The 13837-nt window shown below is 47.6% G+C and overlaps 1 protein-coding gene and 1 long non-coding RNA gene across 48 annotated transcripts in view; one reads left to right on the top strand and one right to left on the bottom strand.

Annotated features, from left to right (window-relative positions):
* The window catches only part of ank3b (ankyrin 3b), a 1101178-nt gene that overhangs the window by 259405 nt on the left and 827936 nt on the right, over window positions 1–13837 (bottom strand). For 46 of the 47 annotated variants that reach the window (XM_072478848.1, XM_072478844.1, XM_072478845.1 and 43 more), the window contains 5 exons: window positions 12412–12510; window positions 10822–10920; window positions 8442–8639; window positions 2799–2897; window positions 2156–2254 (listed from right to left, as the gene is read on the bottom strand). In XM_072478848.1, coding sequence (XP_072334949.1) covers window positions 2156–2254; window positions 2799–2897; window positions 8442–8639; window positions 10822–10920; window positions 12412–12510 — 594 coding nt within the window. Of the gene's footprint in view, window positions 1–2155; window positions 2255–2798; window positions 2898–3426; window positions 3607–8441; window positions 8640–10821; window positions 10921–12411; window positions 12511–13837 lie in introns of those variants that run through there. The other variant, XM_072478873.1, reaches the window with a different exon arrangement.
* The window catches only part of LOC140392997 (uncharacterized), a 113381-nt gene that overhangs the window by 90800 nt on the left and 8744 nt on the right, over window positions 1–13837 (top strand). The window lies entirely within an intron of this gene.

Genomic DNA, 13837 nt, shown 5'->3' with positions numbered 1-13837 from the left:
CGAATTTCCTGCCTTGGATAGTGAGGTTCGATAGGCAGAACCCCTTTATCTCCACCGAGTGTGACCCGGAGGCCAGGGAGATCCTTTGGTTTACAGGGTGGTTTACAAGTGAACAGCGCCTTACCGTGTCGGGGTGAACAAAGCTTTCCGTGCTCCCAGAGTCAATCAGGCAAGACGTCTCGTGGCCGTTGATGAAGACCGTCGTTGTAGCCATTGCGTGTGTCCGGGGTCGACTTTGGTCCAGTGTCACCGAGGCCAGGTGAAGCAATTGCGAGTTCTGATCGGGCAGTGTGTAGTCGGCCGTGCTGGGGGCCTGGGGCCCCATCCAAGATGGCGCCACCCATGGGTCGCACATGGTGTCCGGGGATGAACAAGATGGCGGAGGCGATGGACAAAATGGCGGCGGCCACCCATCCAGCGTGGTGTCCGGGGGGCAAGATAGCCGCACCCGTGGGTCGCACGTGGCGCTAGGATAGGGGGGTGGCGGCGAGCGCTGGGCGGTCGGGACCTGAAAGGGGGGTTGCCGCGTTGGGCCATAGTCGCTGGAGACCGCGGGCCTGGCAGACCCCCACAAAGTGGCCCTTCTTGCCGCACCCTTTGCAGGTGGCGGTGCGGGCCGGGCAGTGCGGGCGGAGACGATTTGCCTGCCCGCAGAAGAAACAGCGGGGCGCGTTAGCGGGCCGTCTCGTAGCGCAGTCCTGCGGGGTCAGGGGGAAGGTCTGTGGGGCTGCCGCTGCGGGGTGCCACGCAGCCCAGGGGGCCGCCGCGCAGTCGAGCACATAGGACTGCGCGTTTCTGAAGGCAACGTCCATGGACCCTGCCAGTGCCCGTGCCTCTCTAAGTCTGAGAGTGTCCCTTTCTAGGAGTCTTCGGTGGATATCTGGGAGCTCATACCTGCTATGAAAGCATCCCTGATTAAAAGTTCCGTGTGCTCGCTCCCCGAAACTTGCGGGCAGCCACAATTTCGGCCCAGCACCAGTAGCGCCCGGTAGAAATCTTCGAACGATTCTTCGGGGCTTTGCCGTCTAGTCACAAGCAGGTGACGAGCGTAGACCTGATTTACAGGGCGGATATAATGTCCTTCTAGCAGTTCAGTCGCGGCATCATAGTTCGCCACCGCCTCGATAAGGGGGTAGATCCCTGGGCTGACCCTTGAGCGCAGGAGATGCATTTTCTGTCCTTCTGTCGGGGTGCCTCCGGCTGTCTCGAGGTAGCCTTTAAAGCATGCCAGCCAGTGTTTAAAAATTGCAGCTGAGTTCTCCGCGTGGGGGCTGAGTTGAAGGCACTCCGGTTTGATTCGGAGATCCATCCTTCCAGCTTAAGTCTAGTAGATTAAATTGATGCGCAATCAATTACGCTCAAGACGAAGTGATTTCATAACTGACGGCTTTAATCTACTAGAACTTGTTCCCCAGCAGCTTCGGTACAGAAAGTGTAGGCTGCTGGGACGGCACCATCTCTTATACTCCGCCTTCAGGGCGGAGCTACGTAATACAGCCAATGGTAGACTCAAGGGTCTAACCAATGGTCATCAGCCTCTCAGGTACCGCAATACCTGGTACTACCACACTGTCCAAAGGTTAGGTGGGTTTACGGGGGGGATAAGGTGGCGGATTGGGCCTAAGCAGGGTTCTCTTTCGGAGGGTCGATGCAGACTCGATGGGCCAAATGGACTTATTCTGCAGTGTAGGGATTCTATGATGCCGCTCCCTAAAGATCATTAGTGAATCAGATGGGCTTTTCCAACAATCGATGATGGCTTCCTGTTCATCATTATTGAGACTAGCTTTATGTTCCAGATTTATTCGTTTATCAAATTCAAATTGCACTAGTTGCCATGGTGGGCATCGAGCCCCTGTCCCCTTGAGAATTAGCCTGGGCCATAATACTTAACGGAGTTGTTAACTAATCATCGCAATCAATCTTTATCAATCAGTCGACAACAGACCCGAACAAAACTGAAGGGGTTTGTACTTCAGCCCTGTTTATTGTGGTAGTTATTTTCTTATGGTTTTGTATAACATTTACCCAATTATCTCCAATCATAGTAGACCAAGCTTCTCCTTGTATTTATATATGCATTTAAATAAGCAGCTTTCTGCTAAAGTACTGTTCGCTTTCCATGGCTTTATAAAGAGACAAAGTGCTTCCTTACCACGTTTGTTGTGTTTGGTGACGCTCCACGTTGCATTAACTGTGTCACAATATTTGCATGTCCCATGAATGCAGCAACATGAATAGGTGTTAGGCCCGACTGCAAAGGATAATATGGTGGGTCACACAGAATACACTGCTCAATAAGATTTAACAGCACCTTTGCTAGACAGGTAGCACTAAACATGCATATCCACACAACACAGATACACAAACACAGATCAATACACGCAGACCAATACCTACACACACCCCAACACAGAGGCAAAACAGATACCAATACACACACACACAATCATACATACATCAATATACTTGCACAAGCAACCACTTGTGTGCTCTCCCACAAGGTCACATATATGCACGCATAAACACAATCGCAGACACATGCACATATTGATGCGCACAAAAAGGCACATTTGCGTAGGCACACAGACACACATGCATGTATATCCACACAAACAAGGATACATGCAAAAGCACATTGATAAACATGCATAGCAACACTCAGTGGTTGAAATACACACAAAAACGTGTGTACATGCAGATGCATATGTGTGCATACACAACTGCACAGATAGAAACACAAATACACAAAAATACAACAAAAATCACTCACACACACACAAACAATTTGCTGTTACCTCAGTAACTGCTTGAATTGACGCCCCATACTTCAACAACAGATCCATTACTTTAATCCTGTTTTTCTTGCATGCGATATGAAGTGGGGTGAAACCATTCTGTAACACAAGTTCAAGATTTATTCATGAATCAATACTTTTCAATTTTGCTCTTTGCTCAGAAGCCTTCCCCCCCCCCCCCCCTTCCTAATTCTGGTTTGGACTGGACCATTAGTGTAGCAAAGGAAATAGGAATACCAAGAGGGATGAAGAGAGTTACAGTGGTGCTAATGGCCTACATTCCACAGCATTACAACAGCAATGTGCACTTATATAACAAATTGAATACGGTGAGACCTCTAAAGGCACGGCACAAGAGAGAGTGATCAGACAGCAGTTATCACCAAGTCACAATAGGACAGACATTACCAAACGGTTGAACAAAGTTTAAAGGAGAAGCTTAAAGGAGGAGTGAGCGATGGGGATGTTTAGAGATAACAGTCTTGGTAGGGGAAGGCATGGCTCCAGTTATGGAACAAAGAAAATCGAGGATGCAAACGGAATTCAGAGAACTGGTTAAACATTCAAATTCACGGGCCATTTATGGCTTAAAAACCTGGGTGGTATTTCTGATCCTGCTGATACATACCTAAAAAAATTCCTTTCATCTCCAATCGTCTGATCCCAAGCACTCAATCTCTCCCACTAGCACACTTGCCCCTCTTGCACTGCGATAGTATTGATTCTTTTTCTATCCCTCAAGGTATCATTTACCTACTTGTTTCCCTTCCTGCTTGGCAGGCTGAACCCGCCCTCCTTTTATTTGTTTAGAAATCTGAGCATTGACATGGTGAACACAGAGACCTCATTGTTATGTACAGAGCTCCGTCCATTGAAGCATGCTTAAAAGAGGTCATCACTAAAGCTGTGTTAGTCTTTAAACTCCTTCATAAAATGTTTGTATTGGGAGGGTTCAACTCTGGAGCCATTCGGCCTTCAGTCTGTAAATCCAAAAACACATTTTGACATACATGATTTTAGTCAATGCAAGTTGTTGTTGTTTAATGATGGGAAATCCTTGCAGGGGGTCTGCTGCTCAGGACTGATGTTGTTGCAATTGGTCCGTTTATTGACTGGTTTCATGCTCTGTTCCTTTCCCTGCCCCCATTCTGAAGTAAGGCATAGAATAATGTTCGAATAATTACAAAATCCAGTCCCTTGGCTTGTGTTTCACTCGAGCAACTTCAGATGCTGGGGCTGCAAAAGGATTTTAAAATACTGGCCAGCTTCCCCTGCCCCCTTCATCCGCCTGCATCTGAATCATCTATATTCAAATTCTGGCTCTGCACTCAAATACCCTTCGACAAAAGACGGCAGGTTTGTAAAGATTCTTCAGCTAGTCGTTGGCAGCTTATTCCTGTTTCTCGCAGCCAGGGGATAGTGTAATGCAAGTTAATTCCCACTAGTTGTCCTCAGTGCACCCAACAAATGCATTTACCACACTGCAGCAAGAGAGACTGCAAAGTGGTTTCCATAGCAATGCTTTCTTCTGCCCGGAAGCAATATCCTGAAATGAACTTCAGCTTAACGTTCTATGGCAAACTGGAAACAAACGCAAGGTCCTCGGAGTATGGACATTTCCTGGGCGCCTCGCAAATCCTGAGAGCGTCTCGAAGGTTCTTCGCAGCCATTTAGTTACAACAACAACTATCACTGATATAGCACCTGTAGCGATGTAAAGCATCCCAAAACACCACCAAACTTGACACAGAGCTGCAGAAAGAGATATTAGGACTAATCAGACCAAGAAATTTGTGAAAGAGAACGTCCTAAAGATAAGAGATAGGTAGTGAGGCTGGGAGATGAGGAAGATAATTTCAGAACTTAGGGCCTAAGCAGCTGAAAGCACAGCTACCCAAGGTAGAATGACTGAATTCGGGGATGCTCAAGAGGCCCGAATTGGAGATGCGCAACTGTCTTGGAGGGTTGTGGGGTGGAGATGATTACAGAGATAGGGAGAGTTGTAGGGTGGAGGGGATTACAGAGATAGGGAGGGTTGTGGGATTGGAGGAGATTACAGAGATAGGGAGGGTTGGTTGTGGGCTGGAGGAGATTACAGAGATAGGGAGGCTTTTGGGCTGGAGGAGATTACAGAGATAGGGAGGCTTTTGGGCTGGAGGGGATTACAGAGATAGGGAGGGTTGTAGGGTGGAGGTGATTACAGAGATAGGGAGGCTTGTGGGACTGGAGGGTATTACAGAGTTAGGGAGGGTTGAAGGGTGGTGGAGATTACAGAGATAGGGTGGGTTGTGGGGTACGAGGCGATGACAGAGTTAGGGAGGGTTGTTGGTTGGAGGACATTACAGAAAAAGGGAAGGTTGTTGGTGGAGGAGATTACAGAGATAGGGAGGGTTGTTGGTGTAGGCGATTACCGAGATAAGGAGGGTTGTGGGGTGGAGGAGATTACAGAGATAGAGAGGGTTGTGGGCTGGAGGAGATTACAGAGATAAGGAGGGATGTGGGGTGGAGGAGATTACAGAGATAGAGAGGGTTTTTGGTGGAGGAGATTACAGAGATAGGGAGGGTTGTGGGGTGGAGGAGATTACAGAGATAGGGAGGGTTGTGGGCTGGAGGAGATTACAGAGATATGGAGGGATGTGGGATGGAGGAGATTACTGAGATAGGAAGGGTTATGGAGTGGAGGGGATTACAGAGATAAGGAGGGTTGTGGGACTGGAGGAGATTACAGAGATAGGGTGGGTTGTGGGCTGGAGGGGATTACAGAGATAAGGAGGGATGTGGGATGGAGGAGATTACAGAGATAGGAAGGGTTGTGGGACTGGAGGAGATTACAGAGATAGGGAGGGTTGTGGGTGGAGGGGATTACAGAGACAAGGAGGGTTGTGGGACTGGAGGAGATTACAGAGATAGAGAGGGTTGTGGGATGTAGGAGATTACAGAGATAGGAAGGGTTGTGGGTGGAGGGAATTACAGAGATAAGGAGGGTTCTGGGACTGGAGGAGATTACAGAGATAGGGAGGGTTCTGGGACTGGAGGAGATTATAGCGATAGGGAGGGTTGTAGGGTGGGAGGGAGGGTTGTAGGGTGGGAGGAGATTACAGAGATAGGGAGGGTTGTGGGGTGGAGGCGATTACAGAGATAGAGAGGGTTGTGGGTGGAGCAGATTACAGAGATAGGGAGGGTTGTGGATGGAGGGGATTACAGAGATAGGGAGGGTTGTAGGGTGGGAGGGAGGGTTGTAGGGTGGGAGGCGATTACAGAGATAGGGAGGGTTGTGGGCGGAGGTGATTACAGAGATAGGGAGGGTTGTGGGTGGAGCAGATTACAGAGATAGGGAGGGTTGTGGATGGAGGGGATTACAGAGATAGGGAGGGTTGTAGGGTGGGAGGGAGGGTTGTAGGGTGGGAGGAGATTACAGAGATAGGGAGGGTTGTGAGTGGAGGCGATTACAGAGATAGGGAGGGTTGTGGGTGGAGGAGATTACAGAGATAGGGAGGGTTGTGGGGTGGGAGGTGATTACAGAGGTAGGGAGGATTGTAGGGTGGGAAGGAGGGTTGTAGGGTGGGAGCAGATTACAGAGATAGGGAGGGTTGTGGGTGGAGGCGATTGCAGAGATAGGGAGGGTTGTGGGTGGAGGAGGTTACAGAGATAGGGAGGGTTCTGGGACTGGAGGAGATTATAGCGATAGGGAGGGTTGTAGGGTGGGAGGGAGGGTTGTAGGGTGGGAGGAGATTACAGAGATAGGGAGGGTTGTGGGGTGGAGGCGATTACAGAGATAGAGAGGGTTGTGGGTGGAGCAGATTACAGAGATAGGGAGGGTTGTGGATGGAGGGGATTACAGAGATAGGGAGGGTTGTAGGGTGGGAGGGAGGGTTGTAGGGTGGGAGGAGATTACAGAGATAGGGAGGGTTGTGGGCGGAGGTGATTACAGAGATAGGGAGGGTTGTGGGTGGAGGAGATTACAGAGATAGGGAGGGTTGTAGGGTGGAGGCGATTACAGAGATAGGGAGGGTTGTGAGTGGAGGCGATTACAGAGATAGGGAGGGTTGTGGGTGGAGGAGATTACAGAGATAGGGAGGGTTGTGGGGTGGGAGGTGATTACAGCGGTAGGGAGGATTGTAGGGTGGGAAGGAGGGTTGTAGGGTGGGAGCAGATTACAGAGATAGGGAGGGTTGTGGGTGGAGGCGATTACAGAGATAGGGAGGGTTGTGGGTGGAGGAGATTACAGAGATAGGGAGGGTTGTGGGGTGGGAGGTGATTACAGAGGTAGGGAGGATTGTGGGCTGAATGCGATTACAGAGATAGGGAGAGTTTTGGGGTGGAGGAGATTACAGAGATAGGGAGGGTTGTGGGTGGAGGAGATTACAGAGATAGGGAGCGTTCTGGAACTGGAGGAGATTACAGAGTTAGGGAGGGTTGTGGGCTGAAGACGATTACAGAGATAGGGAGCGTTCTGGGACTGGAGGAGATTACAGTGATAGGGAGGGTTGTGGGCTGAATGTGATTACAGAGATAGGGAGAGTTTTGGGGTGGAGGAGATTACAGAGATAGGGATGGTTGTGGGCTGAAGATGATTACAGAGATAGAGAGCGTTCTGGGACTGGAGGAGATTACAGTGATAGGGAGGGTTGTGGGCTGAAGGCAATTACAGAGATAGGGAGATTTCTGGGGTGGAGGAGATTACAGAGATAGGGAGAATTGTGGGGTGGGAGGAGATTACAGAGATAGGGAGGGTTGTGGGCTGAATGCGATTACAGAGATAAGGAGAGTTTTGGGGTGGAGGAGGTTACAGAGATAGGGAGGGATGTAGGACTGGAGGAGATTATAGAGATAGGGATGTTTGTGGGGTGGAGGAGATTACAGAGATAGGGATGGATGTGAGACTGGAGGAGTTTGCAGAGATAGGGAGGTTTGTGGGGCTGGAGGAGATTACAGGGATAGAAGGGTTGTGGGGTGGAGAGGATTATAGAGTGGCGTGAGGTGAGGCAATCGAGGTATTTGAAAAATAAGAATCAGAATTTTAGCACTGAGGCATTTATTAACCGGGGGCTAATAAAGGTTACTGTTCCGACAAAAAAACAATTTGTTTGCACCAAGGCTCCACAATTACCAATGATTTGAATAAACTAGTGGGAATCGGGTAGCTCAGCTGGCTAGATGGCTAGGGTTTGGTGAAGAAAGATGTAAATGACGTGGATTGAATCCCTATACCGGCTGTGGAACCTCATGGAGACTAACTCGTAGCCTTGCCCCATGCTCACAGAGTGATATTCTTCAGCTGTACGACCACTGATTAAGGGAGAAGAATTGGCCAGGGCATTTCCGCTGCTCTGTAAGTTCTACTATTCCATCATCGATACCCAGTGGAATACAGTTAGAGCCTCAGGTATTACGTACTGCTTGAAGGGTTGATGAAAAAAGATTTAATTTAACTTTCAAAAGGAAAATTTGATAAATATGTGAAAAGGAAAGAAAAAATGCTAGACTATTGAAAAAGAGCAGGGGGTAGTGGGACTGATTGGATAAGACTTTTAAACAGCCAGCACAGATAGAGTGGGTTGAATGGCCTCCTTTTGGGCTGAAGAAACCTCTCTGTACTAACAGATGGATCAGTTCTGGTGTCAGGTGTACTCAGGTACTCACCAGTGCTTTGGCGTTTGGGTTGGCTTTCTTTTCGAGGAGTACCTTGGCCACCTTGTAATGGCCGCAGTGAGCGGCAACATGCAGCGCTGTCAGGTAGTCGTTGGTCACATCATCGACTGGCACGTCATGGTGGAGCAGCAGCTTCACAGAATTCAGATGGTCTCCTTGCGTTGCCATGTGCAGAGGGGACAAGCCATTCTGGTGGAGTACAAACAGCCGGTGTAAAGGACACGGAGACACTCAGTCACTACAATACTTGGTTCATTAAATTGAATTCACATGCTATTCGGCCCTGTAAGTCTATGCCAGTATTTAAGTTCCACCCAAGCCTCCCTTCACCATTTTTCACCTGACCCTGCTTAAAAAACAAATCTTCCATTCTATTCTCCCTTGTAAATTTATCTGGCTTCCACTTAAACGTTTTTACGCGATTGGCCTCAATGACACTCTGCGAGTTCCACACCTCATCCCTCTATCAAAGACTCAGGGATCACATGCTCAAAGATCAAATCTCATTCGGAAGAATGTGCAATGTCTGCCTGTTCCTGAGAATTGAAAGTCGCTTACGACACGGAAAACGCAAATGATCCAATCATTCAAATCAAGCAATGAAAGTAATGCAGCACCAAAGAATGATCAGGCAATTTGAATCAAACATTGACCGTGAAAATTAAAACCTTTGCAAAGAAGTAAAAGGCAGTGACTAACTCCAGATGTGGATTAACAGTGAAGTCGACATGACATTTTCCCTGACACTGAAAGGAAATGTGATCCCTTGGCCCCCACACGAGTTTTACACCAGCACAAATATCAGTATGAAGGAGACACAAATCCTCACTTCTCAGACACCCAAGAGTCACAACGAGACAGAAACAATTAAAACCCAGAGCACGATGGAATCCAGGCAAAAATAATAACTTGCACCAAAGCAGGAGAAAGAGGTAATTCTCTCACTATCTTGTTTGACTCCTTCCTAACTCTGCCTGTTCCCTCTCTTGCCATCCTGGACATTTTGCCTTCTTGCTGGGAGTTGCTTTGACAGGGAACGTGTACCCACTATTATTTCACTCAGATTCACATATGAGGATCCACAGTGTGGGTGTTGGAGGGTATGGGGCGGGGGCACCCTCCCATGTTGTGTTCGAGCTGGGGGGTCGGGGATTTTTTTTCCGGGGTCTCGGAGATCGAGATGCCATTTAAAAATGTCATCCCAATCTCTCGCTACAACAGGGAGTTCCAGTGAGTGGAGCTCCCCATTATAAAAAACGGGGCTATATGCAGCCCTGGCCATTCACCGTTTAGCCTCCTTATTCAAAGCGAGTCGCGTTGAATTGCCATGTGTTTCTCAGCACTGATGCGGCTAAACACGCTCGTTCGGGGATTTTGTTTCTTTTTGGGAAGATCACGCCCTGGGGCACTCTGTGGTGGAGAATTCCACAGGTTCACTATCCTCTGGGTGAAGACATTTCTCGTCATCTCCGCCCTAAATGGCCTATCCCAAATTCTGAGACCGTGACCCCTCTTTTTAAAAAAAAAAACATTTTTTATATTTAGTCAGGTAAAACTAACCTCTCTCACGATGGTCCAAACCCAGCTTGACAATGGTCTAGATTTTTATTGAAATCAAACTCGAGTCCCCATAGAATTACCCTGGGTCTCTGGAGTCCTAATCCAGCGCCAATACCACCATACCACCACCGCAGGTACCCAATGGATCAAACGACTAGGTAACTAACTAGCATGTGGCAGCCAATCACTCAGCTTGTAAAGTATCATTAGGCATCTCCATTTCCAGTAATAGAGGGACATTCCCTCAAACACCACACGTGACTAAACGGCAAACTACAACTAAATATAAAAATTGGCATAAATCTAAAATTCTTGAACATATAAGTTAAATTGGAGTAAAGTGGCAGGAGGGGGTCAAAACAGCAACGCACCTCTTAAAATTAAATTCTTATTCTTTTATTTACAGGGTTTCTGCTTCGAATCTGTGGATTTTAAGGGGGATTACGTTATAGGATACGTATGATACTGTTTCTCAGGCTATTCCATGGAAGTTTCTTTCATGCTGCCAATAAGGAGGCTGCTGGGCTTCCCACGCTAACCTCAGTAAAACTGCATCGGTAATTGTCCGACAATTGAAAAATTTGCTTTTTGGCAATGGAAAGCTTCACAGTCAGAATAATATCGTAGATTCCTTCTGGTCTTCGATAACATTATATAACTACATCCAGTAGGGATGCTTTTCATTTGTTCTATTCCAGATGAGGTAACAACCTTCAGACTGCATAACAGGGATTACATAACTGTTTCAATATGTGACTTGACACTGATAAAGCCTGCCGATTTGGTTCAAATCCAGTGTCAAATGACATACTTTTGTTTTGGAAAGGATTGGGGCTCCTCGATCGAGCAACATTTCCACCACCTGCTCGTGCCCGCTCCTTGCTGCACAGTGGAGGGGGGTCAGCCCATCCTGCGGAAAGAAATTCAAGCATTATTTTCCAATTTTGTACCAGTACTAGGTGGTAAAGCCTGCTTTAAGGAGCACACCTAGATTAGAGCAAGGGCAGCACTTCACTGGCTGAAAAGAAAGCACTTTGAGATTTATTTGTTTTCTCCCTCAATATATTTCTTCTTTCTACCCTCCCTCCTTTTTATCCTTCTTCTCTACAGACACCGAGTATGGGACAATGACTGGGCACAGCACCAGCAATTCTCCAAGTATCCTGTTTTCCCAATGTAACGATTCCGTGGGAACACATGAGATTAAAAAATTAGGTCCGGCATTCGTGAATGTTGACAGTAGCATTGAAAGACATTTAGTCTACCCTACTCTGAATAAAGATCAAGTTTTGCTTTTCAAGGCAACATGGTGACACAGTGGTTAGCACTGATGCCTCATGGCGCTGAGGACCCAGGTTCGATCCTGGCCCTGGGTCACTATCCGTATGGAGTTTGCACATTCACCCCGTGTCTGCGTGGGTCTCACCCCCACAACGCAGAGATGTGCAGGTAGGTGGATCGGCCACCCTATACTGTCCGTAAACTGGAAATTAGTTTTTTAAAGTTTTGTTTTTCAAATGTCCTCGATGCCAAACTGCTTTGATTTTAGGGGATTCATTCTTGTTATGATGCTGGATATATAACCAAGGGAGAAAAACAATGTGAATTCATAAAGTGTGTTTTATAACCTCAGGACGTCCCTAAATGATCTCACAGACAAATCAATATTTTTTTAAAATATAAATTTGGAGTACCCAATTCATTTTTTCCAATTAAGGGGCAATTTAGCGTGGCCAATCCACCTACCCTGCACATCTTTGGGTTGTGGGGGCGAAACCCACGCAAACACGGGGAGAATGTGCAAACTCCACACGGACAGTGACCCAGAGACGGGATCGAACCTGGGACCTCGGTGCCGTGAGGCAGCAAGGCGAACCCACTGCGCCACCGTGCTGCCCATACAAATCAATACTTTTAACATGCAGTCACTGACAATCCACTGCCGTCACAGATCAGTGATCACTCACTGGGTCTAACCAGGGAATCCACTGCCGGCATAGATCACTCACTGGGTCTTACCAGGTAATCGACTGCCAGCATAGATCAGCGATCGCTCCCTGGGTCATCCAGGGAGTCACTGCCATCACAGATCAGTGATCACTCACTGGGTCTCACTGGGGAATCCACTGCCAACACAGATCAGTGATCACTCACTGGGTCTCACTGGGGAATCCACTATCAGCACAGATCAGTGATCACTCACTGGGCCGAACAGAGAATCCACTCTGGCATGGATCAGTGATCAACTGCAGACGTGAGGAAAACTTAGGTGGCAAAGGGGAAGCAATGAGTTTGAAACATATTCACAGCGTATTTGCCGCTGTCAAGCTTTTAAAATGCACATTCTTGTCTTTCTGTCAGGTTTGGTTTGTGGAAAGTGCCATTTGGAGTTGCAGCTTACCCTGGTCTTGGCTTCAATTTGGGATCCTCGGTTCAGTAGCAACTTAACCATATTGGCATTCCCTCTCTTCGAGGCTACATGCAGTGGAGTGATATCATTCTGAGGAGAGAAATGAACTATTTTAATCAGTGCAACATGTACATGCAACAGAGCCCCCATTCACTGCAGCAATGCCCTGCACACATCACTGGGCAAGTGCATTATTATTTGCAGGGTTCAATCTGCTCAGAATTCAGAAGCTTCTTCCAAATCTACAGAGCAGTCATTAGATATCACCAACCATGCATGCAGCAAAAAAAGCTTCAGTCACAATGCTGCTGACAATTCTTTGTTCAGTGCTCCAATTTCCTGGAGCAAACTGAATTTTCACACAGAAACATTAGTAATTACCAGACACTTAAAGTGGGCTTTCAACTCATTTATGCATCTGAGGACATTACAGCAAGCAAGCCCAGAGCACGTATCCACGTAATATTAACTAAAGTGTTCCAGTCATTCCCGTTTGTCGCAACCTTGACTGTCGGACAGATGGAGGCTCCGAGTGTAGGGCCTCATTTGTTGAGAATGTGCATTGGGAAACTGGAGGCAGGTGGGTCAACATGTTTTCTTCCAGTTATCTGTGAACCTGGTTTGCCAAGGACCGGGTGACCTCCCGAACACCCATGTCCGACTCCACCCCGCCAAACACTCTTTCCTTCCTCCAAGATCTTCATATTCTGCACTAGGCTGGATTGAATGCCTTGTTCTTGGAACCGAGGAACAGAAAGAGGCCGTTCTCTCCAAGCCTATTCAGCCACTCAATGAGAGCATGGCTGATCTGTATCTTTATTCCATTTACCTGTCTCGTTTCCATAACCCCTCATCAACAAAACCATATCCAGCTCAGTTTTCAAATTTGCAATTGACCCCCAGCCTCAATATGTATTTTATGGGGGGGAAGGGATTGGGTGGACAGAGAGTTTCAGATTTACATTGCCTTTTGTGTGAAGTAGCGCTTGTTGGCTTCACTCCTAAAAGGATCAGCTATAATTTTTTAAGTTATAATTGATTGTACTGGATTTCCCTAGTGGAAATACTTCAATTTTAAGTTCCCGATCAAATCCCTTAATCATCTTAAACACCCCAATTAGAGCACCGCTTTATCTTCCATATTCAAAGGTACAAAAGCCTCCTTTAGTGCAATCCACCCATTCTGCCCTCTCCTGACGGCATTTACTGCAGCGCACTAAAATCTTAAACCAATGATTATTTTCTATCCACAAAGTGGGCAGCACGGTAGCACAGTGGTTAGCACTGTTGCTTCACCACTCCAGGGTCCCAGGTTTGATTCCCGGCTTGGGTCACTGTGTGGAGCCGGCACGTTCTCCCCATGTCTGCGTGGGTTTCCTCCCGGTGCTCCGGTTCCCTCCCACAAGTCCTGAAAGAC

Source organism: Scyliorhinus torazame, chromosome 16, assembly GCF_047496885.1.
Source record: "Scyliorhinus torazame isolate Kashiwa2021f chromosome 16, sScyTor2.1, whole genome shotgun sequence".
NCBI classification, from domain to species: domain Eukaryota; kingdom Metazoa; phylum Chordata; class Chondrichthyes; order Carcharhiniformes; family Scyliorhinidae; genus Scyliorhinus; species Scyliorhinus torazame.
Note: the sequence above shows the minus strand (reverse complement) of the source record. Positions and strands in the feature narration are given on the sequence as shown.